General features: G+C 40.6%; 1 protein-coding gene across 2 annotated transcripts in view; it reads left to right on the top strand.

The window, feature by feature from the left end:
* The first annotated feature begins 979 nt into the window (after positions 1-979).
* LOC102006309 (UDP-glucuronosyltransferase 1-8) overlaps positions 980-26,536 on the top strand; it is a 161,266-nt gene continuing 135,709 nt past the window's right edge. The window contains exon 1 of one of the 2 annotated variants that reach the window (XM_005395341.2): positions 980-1,883. In XM_005395341.2, coding sequence (XP_005395398.1) covers positions 1,029-1,883 — 855 coding nt within the window. In that variant the 5' untranslated portion in view covers positions 980-1,028. Of the gene's footprint in view, positions 1,884-14,659; positions 15,564-26,536 lie in introns of those variants that run through there. The other variant, XM_013519894.1, reaches the window with a different exon arrangement.

Below are 26,536 nucleotides of genomic sequence, written 5' to 3'. Positions count from 1 at the left end.
GTTGGTATAGACATTTTCATGAAATGCTCCTCATGGAATGATCTCACTGGGCTCCCCTATGAAGGTATCCAGTCATCTGTCTGATGTTACCGTGTCCAGAGCAGCACATGTTCCTTTTTACTTGGTTCATGGCATAGCATGGGTGCCACAGAAGGAGGGAGAAAACATGACCAAGTCATTGCCCCGGATTGAGTGCTTAACAGTGTGGGGACAAGCACAAATGGGTTCGTGAATGAGGGAAAAGGAGTGGTTAGAGTGAGTTTATAGGGAAGTTCTAAATCTGAGAAGAGGACATGAAAGCATCACAAGATGAAAGCCAGAGGAACTTCAGCCCAGTGCTTGGGCTAGTGTTCAACATGTGAGCAACCACTGCACTGCATGTTATGAAGAGAAAATGAACTAAAACTTAAAATGAGAGTCATCATCCTCCTTCTGATTCCTGACAGAGTCCATGTAGGTGAATTGTGAGTTCTACTTGAGGGCTTTTGAGTCCTCAGAGGGCTACAAAGAGATGCAAAAATCCTGCTAGAAGTAGAGCAAAGCAAGCAGCCATGCCTATCCATGGCAGAGCTGCTTGTAAGCAGCCCTTCCACTGTCAGGGAGAGGGTCAGGGTGAAGGACCTTTCAGTCTTTCAAAGCTGGGTTGCAAGTGCAGAGCTTTAGGTGTTGGGAAGTTAAGTCCAAATGCTGCAAGTGGAAGAATGTCACAACTACAACCTTTATCCCCACTTATTTCCATTTAATCTTCGTGAAATCTCAAAGTCCAAAATTCATCAAATGTCCTTCACCAGGACAAAGTTCCCAAAGTGTTCTTATCTGGCCAGCACACCAGTAGGTAAGTCATCAAATGCAAGTCATTAATTATTATTCTTAAGTGCGCTCACCAGTGCTGGGTATAATCTCGTTTATGCACATAGGAAACCACGCCCTCCTCTGAGGACAGGTTTTGTGCCTACACTTTTTCCTCCCACTGCAGTGTACTGCAGCTGAGAGTCCGAGCAGCTGGGTGGCTGCGGGCTGCAGTCCCCATGGCTCCCGCACGTTCGCCTGCCCCCCTCCCTCTGTGCCTGTGTCTGCTGCTGGCATCCGGCTTTGCCCAGGCAGGCAGGCTGCTGGTGGTGCCCATGGACGGAAGCCACTGGTTCACCATGCAGTCTGTGGTGGAGAAACTCGTCCAGAGAGGGCACGAGGTGGTGGTTGTTACGCCAGAGGTGAGTTGGCAGCTGGGACAGTCACTGAATTTGACAGTGAAGACTTACTCCACTTCCTACACCTTGGAGGACTTGGACCGGAATTTCAAGGATTTTGCTGAGGCCCAATGGAAAAATGCAGAGAAAAGTATATTGTTTGCATTAAGGGACTTACCTGTTGGATTTTTTGACTTATTGTTTTCACATTGTAGGAGTTTGTTTAAGGACAAGAAATTAGTGCAATACCTACAGGAGAGTTCTTTTGATGCAGTGTTTCTGGATCCCTTTGATGCATGTGGCCTTATTGTTGCCAAATATTTTTCGCTTCCATCTATTGTTTTTTCCAGAGGAATCTTTTGCCATTATCTTGAAGAAGGTGCGCAGAGCCCTGCTCCTCTCTCTTATGTTCCCAGAGTTCTCTTGGGTTTCTCAGATGCCATGAGTTTCCGACAGAGGGTGTGGAATCACATCTTCCATTTTGGGGAGCATCTCTTGTGCCCTTATGTTTATAAGAAAGCCTTAGAAATGGCCTCTGAAATTCTCCAAACGCCCGTCACAGCATACGACCTGTTCAGTCACACGTCGATTTGGTTGCTACGCGGTGACTTTGTTTTAGACTATCCCAAACCCGTGATGCCCAACATGGTCTTCATTGGTGGAATCAACTGTCATGAGGGAAGGCCCTTGCCTCAGGTACGTTCTGTCTCTCCTTTGGCACATAAAGGATGACCTGGGTTTGCACTGTAAAGAGAAGAAATCCTTACTGACTCGTTCTTTGTCATTTATAGTCATTTCCTTTGGAATTTCTTTCTGGCTTAATGAAGTTTTTTGCCAATTTATTGGCTGTGTGTTAGCAAACTTTAAAAGCTGCCCTCCTTGATAGGTATATGTAGAAGAGGATATAATTGTACAGTATTCCCGGTCTAAGACATAAGAATGTTTTTGGAAAATAGGCAAAAAAAAAAAAAAGATATGAAGCTTTTCTTTTTACCAATCCTATGCTATCTCCTGTTGGAATGTACTATTAGCAGTTTTCTATCCTTGTTTGCAATGTGTTGAAATAGTTTATATGTATATATATATATATATATACACACATATATATACATACATATGTATACATATATAGACATACACATATACATATATGTTTAGTGCAAAATTTCATTGTAATTCATTAACTAAAATATAATAATAAAATCTACTCTTGTTCTTTATTATTTTATGAAAATTAACATTTCATAACCAAGGAGTGAGAGAATAGCAAGGTAATACACTATGCATCATTATCTGCAAAGTAGTCACTCAGAGCACAGGCATAATCCAAAGAGTACCAAAAAAAGACAGCAGCACAAAACTTTCTTTTCAATAAACTAAGATAAACTAGTAGTAGGAATAAAATAAGTTAGCATATATTAAAATATTTTTAATCAATGGAGTATGAAATTTGTGGAAGTATTTAGGACACCATGTTAAGTGCCATAAGTCAGACATATTCTCAAATATCACATGATATCTCACATAAGAAACACTTTATACATATGTATATGTTCTAAGACAAAAGGCATATAGATGTTCTTACATCATCTTTATATTTGCCAATAAACTGTGCATGTCATGCCAATAAAGTGTGCAGCCAATATTTGTAGACTTGATGTATTCTTTTAATAATTGCACTGGTCTTTATAGTAATAACACTTATTTTTGAGTCAATCAGTAATGTTTCATAGCTAAGGTTTTTTCCTTTTGTTTTTGAGAACAGAAGTGTATTAACCACTCTTAAATGTCTTCTTTACCTTCACATATTTCTATATCCCCAATGTTATCTGAGCAGTCTGATGCGCTGCTCGAGTTTCTGAGTCAAATGGTGTCTCCTATTCCCTTTTAATACACTTTAGAATCAGCTTTCAAAAGCTTGAACAACCTTGCTGTTTGATCAGTAGTATAGGAAGATGGTAGCTTTTCTGTTCCCTTTCCAGATCTAGCTAGTGTCCAACTTTGCAAGTTTTATGTGACATTTAGGGAAAGATGTAAACATACAGACAGTGAGGCATGTGGGGCCCCAAATAGCCATGAGCAAAAGAGAACCAGTGTGAGACACCACATTTAACACAGTTTGCTGTATGTGCTGAAAATATTTGTCTGGGCCTGTTCTTCAGGTTTTCTATGTAGGCTTTTCATTTTGGGGGAGTGAAATTGGTTCAATTTTTGTTGTATAATTTCTGGATACCTTCCAAACCTAAGATATGGAACCATGTTTTCCATGTTATGCTTTATAGTTTTGAACTCCTTCAAAGGTAATAGTATTTTTTGCAATAACTTTATACTAACAGTGTAGGGATCTGCTTTTCTTTATGTACTCATAGGTAGTCAGTTGTCCCAACGCCTTTCAGTACTACTTCCATCTCTGTCCATCCAAGTGAAATGCATGTGCCAGCGTGGTGAGGAAGAGCCCACTGCAAACTCAGTTGTGGGAAGCTGAGGTAGATGGATCCCAGGTTCCTGGCCAGCCTGGAAAACTTAGTGACTGAGGAGACCCTGTCTCAAAATAAAATGCAAATAAAAATCCTGAGGCTTTAATTCAGTGCAAGGTACCTGGGTTCAATTCCCTGTACCAGAAAACCAAAGCCCCAAACAAAGCAACACATCTGTATCATACTTTTGCTGGCCACCTACTTTGCACCTGCTTCTGAGCTCGCAGTGTTGTTCCCGAATTGACTTTCTCATGCTGCCGTACTCTGCTTTGATTAAGCAGCTTTGTAGTAAGATTTAATACCTTAGAAGACAAGCCTCATATTCTTTATCTATTTGAATTTTTATTTTGAGTCTCATAATGTATGACGCTTCAAAATTATTTGTTGAGTTCCAAAAAAAGATCTAACCGCCTGGGCTTTGCTACTTTGTCATGAAATGTTTTCACTCACTCCTGGAAAGCTGACATTCTTTGCTTTTATTTTCCTATTCAGGAAGATGTACTCCTTTTTACTTATTCAGATCTTATTTTGATTCCCATCATTACAAATTTGTACTTCATTTTCTCTTTCACCTTAAACTATTTCTAGGCATGTTAATATTTCTTCATGGACGATATTCCTTTTTTGAAGTGATTATATGTTATTAAGGAACATCTTTTTCATATATATTTTGAATCTGCTTATATTCCCAATTTTTCTTTTTGTTTTTATGATTTCTTAGGTATGCAACATCATGTGCAATAATTCCATCCTCTGACACCTTTACTGCTTTGCTTGTTGGAGTGTATACCTCCACCATATTCTGCAGTAACTCTGCTGGCCGTGGCTATTGGATATGGATTCATTCACAAGCAACTGAAAAAGTCTTGGCAAATGCAAAAATCATATTGTTGGTGTTATGGTTTGTGTCTGGGTGTCCCACCCAAAGCCTCATGTGGCCATGAGGCAGGCTTTTAGAGTTTGATTGATTATGGGTGTGAGAGCTACACCCTCCCTGGGGTGGATAGTTTGCATATGTAAGGGAGAGAAACACGGTGCTTCTGGCCATTTCTTTCCTTGTGTGTGCTTGTTGCTTTGCTGTGTTCTGCTGCCATGAGCCGTACCCCTCTGCCATGTGCCACTCTGCCTTGTAATCTGCCAAGTATGGACTGAAACCTCGAGAAAGTGAAAGTGAAATAAACCTTTCCTTCCTTAATTTTGGGCGTCAGGTATTTTGTCCCAGCAATGAGAGAAAAGTAACCAAGACAGAATTTGGTACCAGGAGTGGGGTCTTTGCTGTGACCATACCTGACCATGTGGTTCAAGAGCCTTGGGAAATGGCTTGTGGGAAGTGTTCGGAAAGTTTCAGAGATGTCGCCTTAAAGAGAAGTGCTAGAACACCTTTGGCTGTTCTGTCTGGGAGATTCTGGTCAGAGCTCAGAAAACCAGAAAGCTGATAGAAATCTTGCAGGCAAATTCCAGGTTTGGGAGGTTTCTGCTGTGAAGAAGGACTGCATTGGTTGTTGGACTCCAGACAATGTGTGTTATGGCTTGACACAAAGTTTGTCTGCATTTTGCTCATGTCCAGAGACTTTGCCTAAGACTAAGGGCGGCAGTGGACTGGTTAATCTGGCAAAAGAAATTTCAAGGCAGTTGAACATTGGGGAAGTGGCATGGCTGTTGTTTGGGGCTTTCAGCTAGATTTTTATTGAGAATCAAGAACAAAGAGCCCAGCAGAATGATTTAAAATGTGAGTTTGGCTAGAAAGGAAGCTCCAGTAAAGCTGTGGACTGCAAAGGTAGAGCTGAGGAGATGTCCATTGTTGAGAAGGAACAGGAGAATAGAAAAGATGGCCTGAGGTCATCATAAGAAGCAGCAAGTCTCCACCCTTTGCAGCCTCAAAACTGCAAAGGTGAAAGACCTTGCCTTAAGAAAGCTACTGAGCACGATGTTCCAGAATGGTGGCAGCATAGAGGATTTGTTTCTCAGAATTGGACTCAGAGTGCCCAGCAATCCAGGCACTCAACCCCTGTGGCCAAGAGAGAGGAAAACTTGGCTACTGCTCCAGGTGGCAGCAGACCTTGTCATCATCCACGTGGCCCTGGCTTTAGGTGTGTGGAGAATGCAGGAGTTCTGAGGTTTAAGAGGCTTCCACCCAGATTTCAGAAGGCATGGGAGGCCAGGCAGTGTGCCCCTGAGAGGGCAGTGTGTGAGGCTGTGAGTGTGAAGCAAAAGGTGCACTGGAGACCTCAGAAGTTTAGAAAAGCCAGGACCATGGATCATCTAAGGAAAGCTGCAAGGAGGGAGCAAAGCAGGCCTAAGAGAGAAGTCATGGAAGCTGTAACCACCAGAAATGCCATAGGGGAAGACTCATGCAAGCCCTGTGGAGCTTACAATGTGCCACAGATTGCTTTAGATGCTGGTCATGGAACTATAGGACATAACGTTAGCCCTGCTGGATTCTGGACTTGCTTTGGTGCCAATGTTCTGTGTCCCCCTGTTTGTACCTTTTGGAATGGTACTGCTTATTTTGTGCCATTGATTGTTGGAAGTGTTTAACTTTTCATTTGTACAGGGTGTCACAGCTAAGAGTTTGCCTTACATCTTGGAGGAGACTTGGGACTTGGACTTTTCAGCAATGCTGCAATTGTTAGGACTTTGGCAAGTCTTGCAGGTGGACTAAATGGTGTTTGCATAAAGGGAAGGGCATGAGTCTTTGAGGGGCCAGGGGTGGAATGTTATGGTTTGTGTCTGGGTGTCCGCCCAAAGCCTCATGTGGCCATGGGGCAGGCTTTTAGGGTTTGACTGATTAAGGGTGTGAGAGCTACACCCTCCCTGGGGTGGATAGTTTGCATATGTAAGGGAGAGAAACACAGTGCTTCTGGCCATTTCCTCCCTCGTGTGTGCTTGTTGCTTTGCTGTGTTCTGCTGCCATGAGCCGTACCCCTCTGCCATGTGCCACTCTGCCTTGTAGTCTGCTAAGTATGGACAGAAACCTCCACAAACTGTAAGCGAAATAAACCTTTCCTTCCTTAATTTTGGGCGTCAGGTATTTTGTCCCAGCAACGAGAGAAAAGTAACCAAGACAGTTGGTAGAGACATAGTAGCTAAACTCTGGTGAATCATCTGCTATTTTATCTCAGTTTATTATTTTATTGGAGATGACTATGCATTTTAAACTGCTGCTTTGGCTTTTGCACACTGAAAAATACTGTGTAACAGAGTCAGTTTCTCTCAGGTAATGGCATATGCTTGGTGAGAGGTCTTCTCAGCCAGCTGTTGGGAAGGTAAAATAGTGGTATTTTTCAAAAACCTGGAAGACTGCTATTTTAGTGGTGTCACTGCTAGGGTTGGCTTTCTGCTCTTGCAAGGCCAAGCAAGGAGTTGAAGTTGCAGAACCCAAGGCCCTTATTTACTGAGATTTGTTCCCCTTTACCCTCCAGTAGTAGCACCACAACAGTCACCAGGCAGGCCCCACCTTGCCCTGCTGTGTACCCAAGGCTGGGGCCCTACAGCTTCCTGAAGCAAGAGTGAGTCCAAAGTGGGTCCTTGCAACACCTATAGGGTTTAGAGGTACAGACACCATATAATGGTTTATATTACCAGTCCTATAGAGATATCCATATCTTATTGACACAGATCAAACCATTTAGACTTTTATGTATGCTTGCTTCCGTATATTAATATTTTAAAAAGAAATAACTATGACAAGATTAAGTACATGTATATGTATTTAAAGTAAAAGTACAGCCAAATTCTCAAAGAAGAATTTAGAGTTGAAAAGGGCCCTTTGATTAATTACTCAGATACAGGAAAATCAATTTTCCTTGAAAGGGCTCCGGAGTGTGTGCATTTCTCTGTCCATGTTCCTAAGGAGCTGACAGTGTCTGGGAGGGACCAGTGGTGTTGGAATTGCTGTGAAACAGGTGTCAAGGCTGACAAGGAAACTGATGATGGAGTGTGTGGCTGCATGTGTGTTAAGGGCATATGCTTGTTTTAGGTGTCTCAGGTCCTGTGTAGGGGATTTCATTCTATTTGCCTTAATTTTTTCACTGGTACCATTTTGCAGAATGTAATGATCACATTCAGAGCTGGGATGTGGTACATGTACACAGCACATCTTTATTCTTCTATATTTTCTCCACTACTCCCTTCCTCTACTCTCCCTCCACCTCTTGGCTCCCTTTAAGGAAAGATTTTAACGATGGTCTGCCATAAGAAAACATCTTTATGTTGATCCAGAGGAATAATATTCAGGAATGGGATTAACTGCGCTAGTCAGCATGGCACATGTTATCCAGGACAACATGAGAACAGTTTCTGGGAAAATTGCAGCCATTCCCAGCATTTTGCAGTGATTGCTGGGTTACAGTAGAATTGGTGACTGGGTTCTCATGGAAGGTCCCAGTTCCCATGTATAACTCTGGGCAGCCTCAGCTTTGGATCACTGAGGCGGAGTCCAGGTAGACAGCAGCAAAGGATCTGTGCTTCTTCCACTTCTCTCATGTTATGGCTCCATTCCAAAACTCCAGATTCATATTCAGCTATTTGTGTGTAAGTTCCAGGCTTCCAACCAAGATCATTTCTTGCAGTTTATACTTTGTTGGCAGTACTTGAGATGGATCCCAGGACCATCGCACCCAGCCACATCCCCAGCCTGCTTTATTATTATTCCTTTTGGACAGCGTCTTGCTAAGTTCCACATTTCCCAGGCTGGGCTTGAACTGCATTGCCCTGCCAGAGTGCTGGGATTGCAGGAGTGAGCCACCAGGCCTGGCTGTTTCTTGCAATTTTTATCAAACTTTCAAACAAGCATGAACGAGAGCCTATTGTGTAAGGAGTACCCGTACGTCCATCCTTAGGGAAAATGGTTTTCAATATTCTGCTGCATTGAGTTTTACACATACTTTTTCTCTCTCACTAAAAAAACAAACTTGGCTCCTATATTTGTGACTGAAATTCCCCATAGTCCTAAGTACGTACATATAGTTTTCAACTGTGCAGGTCTTTTTGTGCCTTGGTTCAACTTAAGCCTATGTTGGTAATTATTTCAAACGGAAATTGTAACTGAGCTCCCAGTAATTAGTATGAGCAAATGGCAGTGACTTGGGGTGTTGCTGCTGTGTCCTGCTGTTACCCTGTACTCATTCATTACCTATAACATTGTTAGTAGAGTGCAGGGGGTTTCATTAGAAAGATCATCCATGAGGAAGATCACGTCATCCACAACAGTGTCCCTTCTTCCTTCCTCTTTGGGTGCCTTTTATTTCTTCGTCTTGCCTAATTGTTTTGGAAAGAACCGCGAGTAAAATGTTGAACATATGTGATGAGAGTGATGATCCTTGTGTTTGTGACCTTAGAGAAAGGAGTTCGATTTTTCACTGTTAAATATAAGCAGTGCTAGCTTCAGGATTCTCCTGTGTTCTTTACTGGGTTGAGGTACATTTCTCCCTTAATTACTTTGGTTAGAAATGTGTTGAGTCATGAAAAAATGCTGAATCAAATGAAGCAGGTTTTGTATATCTGAAAAATAAGTAAGTAGCTTTCTATGTTAAATGAGATCATCATCTGCATAATGCTCTTCATTTCATGAATGTGACATACCGTGTTTATTGACTTTGGTGTCAAGAAAACATATTAGCTTCAATATGTAACCATCCACGTGTCTCAGGGAGGAATCCCATTTGGTCCCAGTGGATGACCCTTTCAATGTATTGTTGAATTTTTCTTTGATAGTTTTTCTTTGAACACATTGCTTGTGTTCATCAGGATACAGCGGTACAATTTTCTTTCTTTTTTTCTAATGCCCCTTTCTGTTTGATGTCGGCAAATTGCTGGCTTCATCAGAAGTGTTTGGGAGTGTTTCTTGTCTTTGCTTTTTGGAAGAGTTTGAGAAGGGGTGGCCCTCTGTGATTTTCCCTCCATGTGTGGCTCTTCTAGCTCTTCTTTGAATGCTTTGTAGAAATTAGACATGAAGCTATCTTTTCCTGATGATTGTTGTTGGGCAATTTTTATTACTGATTCAATCTCCTTGTTCTTAAGGTGATCTTTTTGATTTCTTCGTGATTCAGCCCTGACAGGTTGAATGTTTCTGGGAACTGACCCATGTCCTCTGTCACCTGCTGAATTCTCATATAACTGTTCCTGTGTGTTATAATCTCCGAGTCCTTTGTACATCTGAGTCATTGGTATTAATATGTCCTGTTGCTCTCCTGATTTCATTGCTTTTATGCTTCCTTTCATTTTCTTAGTCTCACCACAAGCTCGTCAATTTTATGTGTTTTAAAAAATACCAACTCCTGCATTTGATGTTCTTAAATCTCTAGTTCTTATTTCATTTCTTTCTATTTATTTTAAAACTTCTGTTAATTCTAAGATTAGTTTATTCAGTTCTCCTTTTTCTTCTATTTTTTTTCATTGATTGTGACTAAACCTGGCACTTTCCCATTGATCGCTAATCCCAGTGCTGTTAGTTTAAGAAAAGGTCTCAGTAAGTTACCCAACTGGGCTCCAACTTGTGATCATTCTGGCTCAGTCTCCCAGAGTGCTGAGATCACAGTCATGCACCACCAAGTCCAGCTTTATTCTTCTTTCAGTAGTGTGGGGATATATTTTCATTTTTATTAAGAGAATTTTTCTTTTTTATAGTGTTTATAGCTGGAAACTGACGTCTTGGAGCTTTTATGTCCTGTCTGTTTTGTTGTGTTGTGTTTCCAATTTAAATTGTTTTACGATCGTTCTTCATTGTCCTTTTCATTTTTTTCCGGGACCCACCACCCGGTCAAGAAACATGTATGTATGACTACGTGAATTATTTGAAATTTATCCTATTTTTTCTAGTTTTATAGGACTTTGACCAGAAAACATATTAGCTTCAATATGCAGTACTTCAATTTTCTAAGCCCTTTTTGTGCTTCAGGCACTGGTCTATTCTGGACAATGTTGCATGAAGCATTGAGAGAAGTGTGTATCCTATTGCTGTTGAACGGAATGTCCCGTTTGTCTGTAGTGTCCATTTGAATGAATGTGTAGTTGAATCCAAATTTCCATATTAATTTTCTGTTGGGATGATGAACCATTTTGAAAAGGAGGCATAGAATTCCCTTGTGGTGAAAAATAAAGACAGGAGACAAGAGCTGGGGTCAGGGGGAGTTACCTCTTGCCTGGTGAGCAAGAGGACTGTCCTGAAACAGTAGGGTGTTTATTTATACCCTCGAGAGGTTGGTTAACTTTTTGTCTCATGGCCCAACAACCAGTTAACAAGTTACAAAGGCTTGTTTACTCCTAGGGGATTGCTTACTTAGAAGAGCTCCCGTGTTCTCAGGCTGGCTTCATCCTGAACGTGTAGTTATTTTCCAGCTTCAGCGGCTCCCAGCACCCTCCCAACACCCTGTAATGTCTCTCTGCTTCTCGTCCATTACTTTTGATATTTAGATGCTCTGTGTTAGGTGCATACCTATTTTGATTTGTAAACAGTCTTACTAAATAGACCAATCCCTTTATCATTATACAGGCTTGTTTATGTCTTTATGCAGTGAATGACTTCAGATCAGTTTTATCTGCTAGACTTACAACTACCCCTGCCTTTGTTCATTTAACCTTGTGTTTTTCCATCCTGTTGCTTTCAGTGTCTGTGTTTCCTTGAAATGAAGTAATTTCTTCATAGAAACATATAATTGGACCTTTTTCTATACAGTCCTTGTTTGTCTTTTTATTGGGGAATTTAATGCATTGAAATTCAAAGCAATTATCAAGAGATAAGACTTCTGTTTTTTCATAGTTTGTTCTGATGGTTTTGTAGATAGTTTGTTTTTATCTTCCTTTATCTCTGTCTTCCTTTTTCCAATTTCCCTGCATGCCCTTCTTTATGCTTAGATATAGTAAGGTGCCTCATTTTGTCATTTATAAGTACTGACAATTCACTTTTACTATATTTGGTATAGTGTTCTTGTTTTGTATAGGCGAAAAATCTTCCCACACATTATCATTCCAATCTTCCTGTACCCTGAAGATGGCCCTGTTTTAATTATTCCACTGTGTTGCTTTCAGTCATATCTTTCATGCTATTGATGAATGGTTTCTGGTTTCCATGGAAAGATCTTTGTTTTGCAACTCCTGGTGGACAAGTACAGTGGTGATGAGGTCCACAAATTTTTCTTTTCTGGGAAAACTGTTATTTGTCCTTCCTTTATTCTGCCATGCTGAATAAAATGCTGTTGCTTGGCAGGTTTTCTTTCAGCAATTTGAATGTATTTTCTCACTCCCCGTCTGCATGCACTGAAGTTCTTGCTGAAAAATCTGTGGAAAGCCATAGTGACACGCATTTGTATGTTTCCTGTTTGTTTTTGCTTTCAGAATTCTTCCCCCAATTTCTCCTACCCTTCACATCCTGTCACTTCTCCTCTCCTCTCTCCTCCTCATGATTCCATTACTCTTTGGCATCCTTGAGTCTTCACTTTGGTCATTGCATTAGAGGAGAAACCTTGCTGTGTGGGCCATTACTGGTTCTCTGGGAGGCACAGACCTTCAGGAACTATTTATTCTACCTCATGCATTCTGGGAACCTGTAATGGAAAAGAATCTATGGCCCTAGAGGAAGTTTCCTAGAGGCCAGAACAGGCAGACAGATCCATGATAACATAGGGTGTAATCTTAATATGGACTCCAGGGCCAAATTGCGGTTCCGGGCAGCAACAAGCAGGCTGGATCACTGCAGCTCTTGTCAGAGGGACAGGCTTATGCATGGTCAGCTGAATGTGGGCTTCATTCTTTCCTGAAGGTATAGGTTTATTGTGTGATAAGATTCAACTTGAAAGGGACCATCCTGGCCAAAGTGGCACAGGGTCTGGCCCACAGTCCCGGACCCTGCCCTAATGCATGTGTTGTACTCTAGTTTGCTGGGAAACGATGCAGAGATCCTGGGCCAGGCCTACTCGGGCATCAGAGCTGTTGTGACTCATGGCTGCAGTGAGGTCCAGCTGGAACCCTGCACTGTGAGTCGGGCAGGGAAGCTGTCACTACCCCAGGCAGGCAGGGGTGCTTGTGAGCTCTTCTGGTGACCGGGCCACCATGCTCTAGTGTCAGGTGTGGTAGCTGCCTGGGCTCCGCTGTCCGAGGAAACACCTGTGTAGCCATCAGTCAGGTGGAGCTCCTGGCTGAGTGCAGCAGTGGCTTCCTGTGACACTGAAAGAAGCCGTGAAACCTGGCCAGGCAATACCGCTCTTTGGAATCTGCACTTGGCAAAGGTGTAGCCTGTCCTCTAAGATTCAAAAGAGTCGTTCCTTGTGGAAATGTGATGTGGGGTTATACTGCTGAAGACTGCACAGTTTGCAACCCTTCCCTTTCCTGGTCGGGTGTTGACTCCTTGGGCAGAATCAGCTGAGCTGTTGGCAACCCAGGTGGGGTCGCGGTAGCCCTGTGATTTCTGAAATGCACCAAGGTTGGGGTTTGTCCCTCCGAGTGTGGTTACTGGCCCTACATTTTTACTGCGTGGGGTCTGGTTCTTGACCACCTGTGTGAAGCTGTTCTGATTCCTTGGATTCTCCGAAATCAGAGAAGTGGGAGCGCTCTCTTCTGGGCAGGATCACCGTGTGGGCAGTGATCCTGGGGGGGCCAATGACAGTGAGGGAGCAATGTGGACAAGGCTCACTGCTGTGCCTCCTCTCACAGCTGCCTCAGACACGCATCTGGGTTATGAGGTAGGCAGACATCTCCAGGCAGATCCCTCCGCCCCATGAGAGCGTCAGTGAGCTGTGGCCAAGGTCTGCATGCTGCTTACGGTGGCACTGCCTCCGTTCTTGGTGTCTGCCCGCCTGTCTTCTACTTGTGCAGTTCTCACTCCTGTTCCCCAAGAGGCAAGACCAGAGTGAGCATCCTGGAAGTGTCTATGGAATGCTGGGACAGCTGTGTGAAGGCCTCAGTTCCCTTTAGACTGTGGGTCCAGATAAAGCCCCTGTCTTCATTATTTTTCTTTTGTTACTGAGACAAAATACCCGGTATCAAAATTAACGGAGGAAGGGTTTATTTAGCTCAGAGTTTGTGGAGGCTTCAGTCCATGATCAACTGGCTCCAAGGCAGGAGGCATGACACCGGGGGCAACAGTTCAAGGCGGCAGAAGACAGTAGGAGCAGCAAGAGCAGAAGGAGCGGGGAGAAGAAGCCTTTTTTCCTCCCTCATAGTGTAAGCAGGTACTCCCATCCCCGGGAGGGTGTAGCCCTCACACCCTCTCCATGCCCTCCTCTTGCACAGGATGAGGATGTTTACAAAGTGAGGATCCTGGCCCCTGCTGAGTTAAACTTCTAAAGGTCTCAAGTGGACACAGTCTATCAACCATTACAGGTCCTCTGTGTGGAGTGGTGCAAAATTGGGGAGAGGATGCTGGCTATCCACCTTTTGAACTTGGGTTTCATGAAGATCTCTGCTTGCAGGCATGGCTGACGCTTGTGTGGTACTGATCAAGTGTCAAACTTTAAGAGGACTCCAAGGGTTTGGAACTGAGATCAGAACACTGAGATGACTTACAGAGTCATCGTAACAGCGCTGCCCATCCATGGCAGGCATGCTGAGGAAACACAGTTGATGCCCATGAGGAGTCAGTGCTCAGGGCCTTGCAGTGATTCCTTGGGAGCTGGGTGGCCAGTTATGTTCTGAGAAAAGAGTCCTGGTCATGTGAACAGAAAATCTAAACTTTGCTGTTTCACAATCCGTGGTAGTGGCAACTTCACTCAAGTATGTTTTGCCTTTCAATCTTTGTGATATTGCAAAGTCCAAATCAGTTGCATAATATCTGTTTGTAGCTTTACCATGTAGGCCAGGTTATGATCCTTTCATGGACAATGAGGATACACGGTCCTTGATGGCAAATGTTCTAGTAGGAAAGCCAGCAAATGAACCTCGTTAACCATTAACTGCTCTGAGTAAATCATTTTCCGTGAGTGTTACTTCTCATGTGTCTATATGTGAATCTCCGCCCATTCTGTGGCAGGTTTTGCGCCTGTACTTATTCGACCCACGATATTACAGGGGCTGTGTCTGAGCAGCTGGGTGGCTCTGGGTTGCAGTCCCCATGGCTCCCGCACATTCGCCTTCCCCCCTTCCTCTGTGCCTGTGCCTGCTGCTGGCATCCAGCTTTGCCCAGGCAGGCAGGCTGCTGGTGGTGCCCATGGACGGGAGCCACTGGTTCACCATGCGCTCAGTAGTGGAGAAACTCGTCCAGAGAGGACACGAGGTGGTCGCAGTTATGCCGGAGGCCAGCTGGCAACTGGGACAGTCGCTGAATTTCACAGTAAAGAGCTATCCAACTTCTTTCACTGTGGAGGAGTTGGATCATTCTTTTCAGTTCTTTGCTGACACTCAGTGGAATACTCTGGAGCGAGGAATGTATTCTTTTGCAACAGGTTCGTCGAAACGTTTTTTTGGTATCACTTTTTCACGTTGTAGGAGTTTGTTTAATGCACAGAAAATAGTGGAATACTTAAGGAAGACTTCTTTTGATGCAGTGTTTATGGATCCTTTTGATGTGTGTGGCTTAATTATTGCCAAATATTTTTCACTGCCGTCTGTGGTCTTCGCCAGGGTAATATTTTGCCATCTTGTTGAGGAAGGTACGCAGTGCCCTTATGCTGTTTCTTATGTTCCCAGACTTTTCTCAGCGCTCCCGGATGCCATGACTTTCAAAGAGAGAGTGCAGAATCTTTTTACCCACCTCGAGGAGCGTTTGTTTTGCAATTATTTCTATCAAAATGCCTTAGAAATTGCTGCTGAAATTCTCCAAAGGCCTGTTACCATGTACGATCTTTTCAGCCAACCTTCGGTTTGGTTGCTTCGCACAGATTTTGTTTTCGACTATCCCAGACCCGTGATGCCCAATATGGTCTTCATTGGTGGAATCAACTGCCATGAGAGAAGGCCCTTGCCTCAGGTATGTTCTGTCTGTCCTTCGGCACATTCAGGACATCGTAATTGCCCATGAATTACACAGCCTCCTTCCTGAACCACGATATGTCACTCACATTTGTCACATTTGTCTTTCTGATTCAATAAATTTTTTTGTTGTATTTTATTTAATTGCAAGCTGGCAAGTTACGGAAAGTAGGTTTTGTTTATGCGAATGTACATAAATTGGTTCACTTATATATGATTTCCAGATTAAATTTTAAGACTGTTGTTTTCCAAAATGCCAGCAGAAACTATTTTATGTCAGTTGTATGTTTTCTTTCTTTTTTGGGGGGGGGATTTTCTCCGGTACCGGGAACCGAACTCACGACCTTGCGCTTGCCAGGCAGGCGCTTTGCCGCTGAGCTAAGTCCCCAGCCCCCAGTTGTATGTTTTCACAGATGGGAAAGTTCTGGAGAATATGTTTGTGCATGACTCGCAAGTTTTGAAATTAGAACGGAGATATATGTATTTCTCATGCAAAATGTCACATATGTGTGAGTAAAGTAAAATGTAAAAATAAACTAGACATACTTCTCTTTACCTAGAAATTTTCACTTTGCCATACTAAGGAAACATTCACAGGTCAACATTTAAACATTTCCCATGTTCTTTTATAATGTTATCAAAAATTACACGTTCTTTTTAAAAAATCAGCAGATAGTGAGAAGTACTTTAACTTTTCCTACTTTTTGTTTTTCTGAACAGAACTTATAGTAAACAGCCTTAGCTAGTTTCTCTGCATTCAGATATTTCAATGACTTGTTTATTATGTCAATAGCCTGAAGCACCAGGAACAGAGCTGTGGGCTTAATGATGTGCACATATCATTTTCTAAAATATTTTTTTCAAAGATAATGAAAAAGAATAAGAATGATATACAGTTTCCAAACAAGATGATAGGAAATTAACAATGGCTGTTATTTTACATATTGTTATTTCCTAGTTGCTCAGATGACCAGATATAAGTGTGTATGATTGATTAAAGAATATACACACTAACTGTTTCTTTCAGTGAACTAATAGAAATTAGTAGTACAATGACCTTCTTGTGAATGTGTGTTTATATATGTGTATATATATATATATTCATATTCCTTCTTTTTACTGTCCTTTTCCCCAACCCAGTTCTTTCCTTTCAAGGTGATTATTTCTCTCTCAGTATCTCCTGCACCTTCATCTTATTTACTCTTTTAATTTCTTTCACCGGGGAGACAGACAATATGATGTTTACACATGGAAGTCAGATTTATTTCATGATGAGTGTGGTCTCTGGTTGCATCTATTTACTTATAAAAGCTATGCCCATATCTTTCTGTATAGCTGAATAATACTCTATTGTATAGAAAGACCACATCTTTTTTATCCATTCCTTGGTTGATGGGCATTCGTGTTGTTTGTAAGATTTAGCTATGACAAATTGTGCTGCTATGTACATCGGTGCACATATATCATTATGGTATGATGTTTTTAATTCTTTTGGGAAGATATCGAGCACGGGAAGAGCTATGTCACATGGGACCTGTGATTCCTTTTATTGAGGCATCTGCAAACTGATTTCCACAGTTGTTTCAGTAGTTTTGTTATGGCAAAGGTACTTATTTAAATGAGTCATCCTCCGAGGCTGGATGCAGAGACAAGCAATTTATTGGGGGCCGGCAGTGGGCAGCAGTACATTACTGAGCACCAGCCCTGAAGGGGCTGAACATTTGGAGAGGTAAAGAGAAGTAAGGAGACCACTGAAATTTATTTGATGGAAGTAATAAAGAATTCACCCCCAGGGTCTTCCCATTTTTGATGAGTTTCAGTAGAATTGGCTACTTAGTCTAGCTGGAAGGACTCCAGGATCATGTGTACAATTTAGGTTCATTCAGGCCCTAGAGATATGCAGGTGTTACAGAGGTACACGGTAATAAGAGATATGTGCTTCTACCATTGCTTTCATTTCATTGCTTCATTCAAAATTTGAAACTTACATTCAGCTCTTAATCACAGTCCAGGATTACTTTGTTTTGTCTTGTTTTCAAACTTTTTAGCTTCATACCAAAGTGAGACCACAGTGTAATGAATATCTATATCCATTCTTAAGATCAAATAAATTTTACTATTTTGGTGCATACATTCATTTGTCCCATCGCTTTATTTCTTCCAAAATTGTTGCTGTCATATCAAAAGATGTTCTTGATGTCTACTTTTGTGCACAATATGCACTTTTTTCTTACTTTTGATGAAGGTATTTACTTACTTAGTATGAAAACAAAAATTCATGACCATAATATTAAATTCTAAATTATAATTTATGAGTTTAAAATTATAAATTTTTAAGTTATAAATCCATAAATTTTAAATTGTAAGGAAATCAAATTCTTAAATATTTATTATTCAGTTATAATGAAGTTTTCTAATCCCAGTAATGTCTTTCACACGTAAATAAATGGACAAGAATTGAGAATGAGAAATACATACTGTGTAGAACTCCGTGGTCAGTGTTTTTAAATAAGTTTGCCAAAAGCCCTTGAAATGTGAAGGAAAGGAAAGCCTCCTCCCTAGACAGTACACGGACAGACAGACACTGACCTCCAGACAAGTACATGGATCCTTTCCTCACACCATTTCCAAAAATTTACTTAAAATGGATTAAATACAAAACTAACACTAAAATCCCTTGGGTTACATCTCATGACATTGGATTTTCCAGTGAGTTAATGGACACAACCTCAGAATCCAAACCAAGAGGTATATATACATTGGATTTCATCAAACTGAAAATGCAGGGAAATGCTCCAAAACACTGTTTGGCTCTCTTGCACTGAGGAACTTATTTCTTTCCCTCATGATCAACTCCTGGCTTTCATGAGTCAAACTTGTCTTGGTGCAGTTTGGATTTGATAGCTGACTCTGTGCTGGTTGCAAAGAGTTCCTACTGAGGTAGCTTTTAATAGTCAGTGGATTGTCTTCCCTTATATCACTACTTTTTTATGTGGCATGTTACTTTTGGTATCAGCCTGACTCTGCCCAATGTACACTGGTTCTGCTGATGTTTTATTGTTTATTGACGAACATATTTTCATGAAGAGGTTTTGGCAAAATCATCAAACATTTCTTCACGACCCATTTGGACTTATTCCTAATAAAATGATGAAATATGAAAAAAGAAAATACTTCTTGCATCTGAAGATACCATCAAGAGAGTTGAAAGAATAATAGCATAATGTAAGAATATATTTACAAATATTTTATGTGACAGGTTTATATTATTATAAATATATAATGAATTCAGACATCCATTTAAAAAAATGGAATAGGCCTTGAATTGACATTTCTCCAAATAAAATATAGAAGCGGGAGGGAAGCACATGACAGGGCGCTACAAATTATTAGTTGGTATGAAATGCAAAAAGAAGGTACAGATACCGCTTTATAGTCACTAGAATTACACTATACTAATGGAAGAAATGCATTGGTTCTCAGAGAATTGAGAGCTCATATCAGTGGCTGGTGGGATGTAATACGGTACAGCCCTGTGGGAAGCAGTTTGAGGGGTTCTCTGTGAGTTAAAGATAGAATCACTATGTGACACAGGTATGTTCCTCTGACTATATGTACCCAAAATAAAACTCACCTACTGAAATAAGTAGCTGTATGCAAATGTTTGCAGGAGAACTATTCACAATAGCTCACTTGTGGAAACAAACACTTGGGCATCAATGGATGGTGCATAGATAAAGGAAGTAAGTACACTCAAACAACAGACTCAAATTCAGCCATAAAAGGGTGCATGGATAAATGCTGCCAATGCATAAACCCCGGAAACATTACTAATGTGGCTCCTAAATGTAAAAGGCCACAGAGGGCGTGGTTTTGTACCTATGAAATACCCAGAACAGGGAAACCCATGGAGACAGCAGGGTAGTGTTCCCGAGGCTGAGAGGAGAAGGGAATCGAAGTGAGTGCTGATCGGGCAGGGGATTTCCTTTGGGGCAGTGGAAGTGTTCTGGACCTAGAGAGGAATGGTGGCTACACAGAGTCGTGAGTGTACTCGGTGGCACAGAATTATTCACTTTAAAATTGTGAGGATGGTGGCTGGTCACGTGTGATCTCCATAGTTAAGAGTGGAGAGAAAAGATGCTGTTTAGCAGTTTACGTGTTTGAACCGGGATAGAGACGTGTGTTTTCACATTGCGTTTTTCTCCCAGCAGTGTAGGCTCTATGACCGGTCCCTCCCTGGAGTTTAGTGTTGTGTGTGTCACGTGGGCAGATAAGTGAGTTTGCATCATGGTCTGGCCACAGCGGGTCCAGGAGAGTCCTGCAGGAGGGAACAACGTGAGCGAGGAGACAAACAACTCAGACACCAGAGGTCCTTCTGGTGGGGCATGGGAGCAAGGCTCCTCTGACACAGAGAAATGTTGTTTGCTTTATTATATACTTTTGCAATTACATATGAAACTCTTCGGAACAGTGAGGTTTCTAGTTTAGTTACAGATTCAGACATGGTTGACCGACCGTCTGGCCACAGTCCTAGCAGGAAATCAACTTTTCTAAAGCTCATAAAAGGGAGCAAAAGATCAGTCACTAGAGGTTCTTGATTAGGTGTAATTTTTCAAAGAATTGTTTACTTGTCTACTGGACAACACGACCCGCATTTAGAATATCTCCCTCTAGAGCCAGTCCAGCGCACACAGCGCACTTGCCTAATGTTTTCCCAGGCACTGAGGGCTGCGCAGTGCTCCCCTGTGGTTCTGGTGGGTGAACATTGCCACACAGGAGGTAGGGGAGTGAGGCAAATCTCTGTGGTGGCTTTTACTTCCTCTTTCAACCCTGAAAGGGTGCCTTTTATCCTGGACCCTGATTCCTTCACTACTTTCAGTTCTGATCCTTCAGGTCCCCAACTATCCTTTATCAGTAGCACAGTGCATATCTGGAAAGCTATGATTAGTATAGAGTAGAGAGAGACCGCACACAAGCCTATGCGGTCCCTGCTTTGCAGATATCCGCTGTCAGTTCTGTGTCAAGGAACTGGCGCTGGAAGGTCTCCAGCAAGTCTGTGTCTGTTTATCCTGAGGAAGGACAGGGGTATAGAAGTGCTTGACCTTCTTTCTGAATCATACTGGTCAGACTGATGGTCAGGGCCTGGAACCTGAGCGAATAGCCTGAGGGATTATAGTCGTCCATCCTTCAGTCTTTAAGGCTGGGATGGAGGGATTAACCTCCTCCTGGTGAGGTTCTGGAAGGCAAGTTAGGAGTTGTGAATGTGGGGGAGTGCAGACTCCTTATGGATTTGGACATCCACCCCCACTGGATGTATGGCTTGTAAATGTTTTCTCTCAGTTCACAGGTTGTCTTTATATCCCTGATTCTTTCCTTTGCTGTAGAGAAAATTTTTGTTTGATGTAATCCCGTTTGTTTACTTTTGCTTTATTCCCCTTGTGCTTTTGGGTTCAGACCAAAAAAATCGTTGCACACACCAGTATTGTGTAATTTCCCTCTGATATTTTCTTATAGTTTTATTTTTCCTGTTTTGGGTGGGACCTTTTATTCAGTTTTTGTTGTTTGTTAAATATAATATGAATGAAGGGTCTAATTTTATTTGTGTGAAAGTGCATATTTAGTTTTCCTAGCATATTTACTGAAGAAACTGTACTTTACCCATGATGTAGGTGTGTTATATCTTTGTGACGAATCTATTCATGTGAGGTGCATTTGTCCATTTTTGGCTTCTCTGTTCTGTTCATTGGTCACTATGTCCTTTTTTTGCAGGTACTGTGCTATTTCAGTTTCATTGTACAGCTTCCTCAGGAATACCTTAAATAATGAATACTTTGTGAGTAGATGTGAATTTTCACATTGGTTTTACATTTTTAGGGGGAATACAATTGTCATTAGTCTTAATAACCATGTGTGAGGAGCCACCTGGAGCCAGAAGCTGTGAGGAAGACTGTATTTTATTCCTCTACATACAGCTAACTGACATCCGAGTGATTATTAGCCAATGTGTGAAGGGAGGACTGAGTATATATAGGTTGTCAGGCTGGGGTGCAATTTCAAGGAATCTCAAAAAATCTGGATAAAATGTTTGCCTGTAGGGACAATCAGCGCAGATTGGTACACAGAGCTGGCATCAAGGGAATGAGGGTGACTGCATCCCTACATTAAACTTTTAATATGCTTGCTTCTTGGTTACCAGGGGCAAGCTATTGCCAGTCAGGGAGAGTTCATGGTTTGCAGTGGATAGCCCAAATCTCTTTGAGGTCCTTCCTGGGCCAGTCCTGACAATTATGAGAATTGTGTGAAGTATGTTATGTGTTTTGGGTGTGGATGCATATCTAGTTTCCTGGGTGTTTTGTAATATTTTCCTAGTCTCTATTTGTAATATTTATAAATTTGTAATATTTCCTATTCCTAGTCTCTATTAAAACAGTCTCTATCACTGTTTTAATCTGTAATCTTTCCTCCTTACGCCTATTCTGAGCCAAGTTTTCTCTGTTCCTAGTTCTAGGAGATATATTCGGATCATTGTTCTTTTTAATGTAGCATGGGTCATGGTACACTTTACTTCCAGAACTTTTCTGCTTCATGATGCTCAGGAAGACTCTGACTTGAAATCAATTGTGTTTGAGCCAAGTGTAACTACACCTGCTTTCCTTTTTTGCATTTTTGCTGTGCGTATCTTTTCCATCCCTGTGTTTTCCACCTACCTGGAGAGACACAGGTAGGTAGCATGAAGCTACATTTTGGGTAAAAAAAAATCAGTTGAGTTTTTCTTTTTATTGGAGAATTTAACTCACTTGAAAGTGACCTTGATTGGTAATGAATTATAACTGCCATTTTTTTTTTGTTTTCTAATTGTACTGTACTTTAAATGCTTTGCTTTTTTCTTCCTTCCCTTGGTCTTCTTTTGTGAGTTGGTGGGTTTCTGTAATGATATGCTTTGTTTCCTGTCTGTTTTTATTCTGTGCTTCATAAAATAGGTTTGCATTGTAGTTACTCTAAGGCCAGCATAGAATATTTGTACTATTTGATTGTTTAATTTAAAATGAGAAACCTTATTTTTTTCAAAATTTTTTTACTTTAAAGTGAATAGTAAAAAAAAGAACAATAGAGAAATACCAACAAAACAAAACAAGGACATAAAAAATGATATAGGGTTTCAAACCAAGTTTTAAGGATTAACAGTGGTTGTTATATTACATATTGTTATCTCCATGAAGTTGCTCAGATTACCAGATGCAAGAATAAAAGATTGATCAAAGCATTAAAGGGAATAAGAAAATAATAATTTAACAGAACATTAGAGACAATGCATAGTTTCACTAGATAGGATGTTAGGAATTCACCAATCGTCATTATACTGCATATTGTCTTCACATAAGTTGCTCAGATTACTAGACACAAGTATGTAAAACCAGTCAAAATATATAAAAACAATTTTAAGCATTAATTGCTCCCCCCACCTAAGCACCAGACACCAGCAATACATTTATGCAGACTTTCCTTATGTGTGTGTGTGTGTATAAAATGCCTTAGTACTTTTTCTTTTTTCCCTCAGCCCAGTTGTTCCTTCCTTTGAGCATTTTATTTCCTTTTCATATTATCTATTGTACATTTTGGGTTTTATTTATGCTTTCATGTTCTTATACTAGGGAGACAATATGATGTTTACACATGTGGTTCTGATTTATTTTACTTAAGAGTATAGTCTCGAGTCGTGTCCATTTACCTATAGTTTATCTTTTTTATGACTGAGTAATACTCCATTGTATAAATATACCACATCTTTTTTATCCATTCTGCAGTTGATGGGCATTTGGGTTGTCTCCAAGATGTAGCTATGACAAATTGTGCTGCTATAAACATGGTTGCACATGTGTCACTCTGGTGTGATGTTTTTAATTCTTCTGGAAAAATACTTAGAAGGGGAATAGCTGGGTTAAGTTAGACTTCTCATCTTAGTTTTGTGAGGAATCTCCAAACTGATTTCCACGGTGGTTTCACCAATCTGCACTCCCACTAGCAGTGAAGTGTTCCTTTTTCCCTACAGCATCTCCAGCATTTGTCATTGATTGATTTCTTGATGCTAGCCATTCTTTCTGGGGTGAGATGGAATCTCAGTGTTGTTTTAATTTGCATTCTTTGAATGATATGATGTTTTTTCATACCTTTATTCTCCATTAGTATTTCATATTTTTTCATACCTTTATTCTCCATTAGTATTTCTTCATCTGAGAAGGGCATATTCATCTCAGATGCCCATTTTTGGACTGCATCCTTGAATTTTGGAGGTTTGATATTTAAAAATTCTTTATATGTTCTAAATGGAAGTCCTTTGTCTAAGGGGTGCTTGGCTAAAATTTTCTCCCAATTTGTGGGTTTTCTTTTTACTCTGTTGGTGATTTGTTTTGATGTACAGAAACTTTTCAATAAGATGAGATCCCAGTTGTTCATTCTTTAAAATATTTCCCGTGAAGTTTGGTTTTTGTTCATGAACTCTGTGCTTAGCCCTGTCTTTGTGATTTTTATGAATTTCTATTCCAGTAGGTTTAGTGATTTTGTTTTGATATTTAGATCTTTGATCCATTTTGATTTTAGTTTAGTGTATGGTGATAGACATGGGTTAGTTTTAGTCTTCAGCATGTGGAGAGTCAGTTTTTCCAGCACCATTTATTAAGGAGACTATCTTTCTTCCAGTGAACATATATGGCTGCCACGTCAAAGAGAAGGTAGCTGAGTGTGTTTGTAGCTGGGTCTGCATCTTTTAATCTGTTCCACTGATCTTCAGGTCTGTTTTTTTGCCAGTACCATGCTGATTTTTTCGCAGTAACTTTGTAGTAGAATTTCAACTCAGGGATTGTTTTGCCTCCTGCCTTTCCTTTGTTTCCCAGGATTGCTTTTGCTATTCTAGGCTTCATCTGGTTCCAGATGGATTTTAGGAATGTTTTCTCTAGATCTATGAGGTATACTAGTGGTATTTTAATGGGGATTGCATTGAATCTGTATAACAATTTCGGTAGTATGATCATTTTCATAATGTTCGTTCTTCCTATCTATGAGCAAGGAATGTCTTTCCTTTTTCTGAAATCCTCTTCAATCTCTTTCTTGAGAGCACTGTAATTTTTACTGTATAGATCTTTTCCTTCTTTTGTTAGATTGATTCCCAAGTATTTCATTTTTTCAGATGCTATTATGAAAAGTGTGGTTTCCCTAATTTCTCTCTCAGTGTTGTTTGTGTACAGGAATGATATTGATTTTTGAGTGTTGACTTTGTATCCAGCTATACTACTGAATTTGGTTATTAAATCTATAAGCCTTTAGGTGGAATTTTGGGGGTCTTCTATGTATCAAGTCATCTGTAAGTAAAGATAATTTTACTTCTTCCTTTCCTGTCCTTGTTTCTCTTATTTCTCTCTCTTATGTAATTGCTCTGGCTAATATTTCCAAAACAATATTGAAAAGGAGTGGTGACGATGGACATCTTTGTGTTGTTCCTGATTTTAAAGGGCAAGTTTTCAGTTTTTGACCATTTAGAGTGACATTAGCTGCTGGTTTCTCAGAAATGGCTTTTATCAGATTGAGGTAAATTCCATCTATGCCAATTTTATGTAGGGTTTTTATCATGAATAAGTGTTGGACTTTATCCAAAGCTTTTCTGCAACAACTGAGGTGATCATGTGATTTTTGTCTTTGGCTCTATTGATATAGTTTATAACGTGAATCAATTTGCATATATTGAACCATCCCTGCATTACAGGGATGAATCCCACTTGGTCATGGTATATAACCTTCTTGATATTTGCTGTGTTCTGTTTGCTAGTATTTTATTGAGGAGTTTTGTATCTATGTTCATTAGGGAGATTTACGTATAGTTCTCTTTTTTGGCTGAGTCTTTCTCTGGTTTTGATATCAGGAGAATAGTTGCCTCCAGGAATGAGTTGGGGAAAATTCTTCCTTCTCAATTTCCTTAAAGGTTTAGAAGAATTGGCATTGAATTTTCTCCAAATTTCTTGTAGAATTCAGCTGTGAATCCACCAGGACCTGGGCTTTTCTTCTTTGGCAAGTTTTTTTTTTTATTGTATTTTCATTTTGCTTGCTGACACAGTTATTCAGGATTTTTATATCTTGTTCATTCAGCTTTGGTAGTTCAAGTGTATGTAGAAATCTGTCCACTTCCTCTGTGTTTTCCATCCTGTAAGAATAAGGATTTTCAAAGTAGATATTGATCTTAAGAATTTCTACAGGGTCTGTAGTGATTTCATCTCTTTCATTCCTTATTGCATGTATTTCAGTTTTTTCTTTCCTTTTTTCAAAAATAAGGTTGGCTAGGGCTTTATCAATTTTATTTATGTTTTCAAGGAACCAACTCTTATTCCTTAATTCTCTGTATTATTTTCTTAGTCTCCATTGCATTAGTTTCTACTCTGAAGTTTATAATTTGCTGCCTTCTCTGAGCTTTTGGTTTGATTTGTTCTTCTTTTTCTAGAAGCATGAGGTGCAGCATAAGTGTGTTTGTTTGTGCTCATTGTGTTTTCCTGAGGTGGGAATTTACTGCTATAAATGCCCTCTGAGGACTTCTCTCATTGCATCCCACAGGTTCCTGTAAGTTGTATGTATATTTTCACTTGATTGTACATAGTGTTTAATTTCTTTGATTTCATCTGGGAACCACTGATTGTTCAGGAGGGTGCTGTTGAAGTTGCATGTGTTTATGGAGTTCTTGCAATTTCCCTTGTCATTGATTTCCAATTTGATTGCGCTGTGGTCCGATCGTATGCATGAGATAATTTCAACTCCTTTGCATTTCCTTGAGCATATTCTATGTGCTAGCACATGGTGGTATCTTCGAAGTGGTTTCTCAGGAAGACAGAGATATACAAGAAGGATCTAACAAGTAGTTACAGCCTAAGGGTTGTCAAAAATCAAGTGAGACATCTGGGGCCAAAGCAATTTTTTGTAGCGCTTTCTCTC

The sequence above is a fragment of the Chinchilla lanigera genome, unplaced genomic scaffold (assembly GCF_000276665.1).
Source record: "Chinchilla lanigera isolate Chin_1 unplaced genomic scaffold, ChiLan1.0 scaffold00052, whole genome shotgun sequence".
Lineage (NCBI taxonomy): Eukaryota > Metazoa > Chordata > Mammalia > Rodentia > Chinchillidae > Chinchilla > Chinchilla lanigera.
The sequence above is the reverse complement of the archived record's forward strand: the minus strand, read 5'-3'. Positions and strand labels throughout refer to the sequence as shown.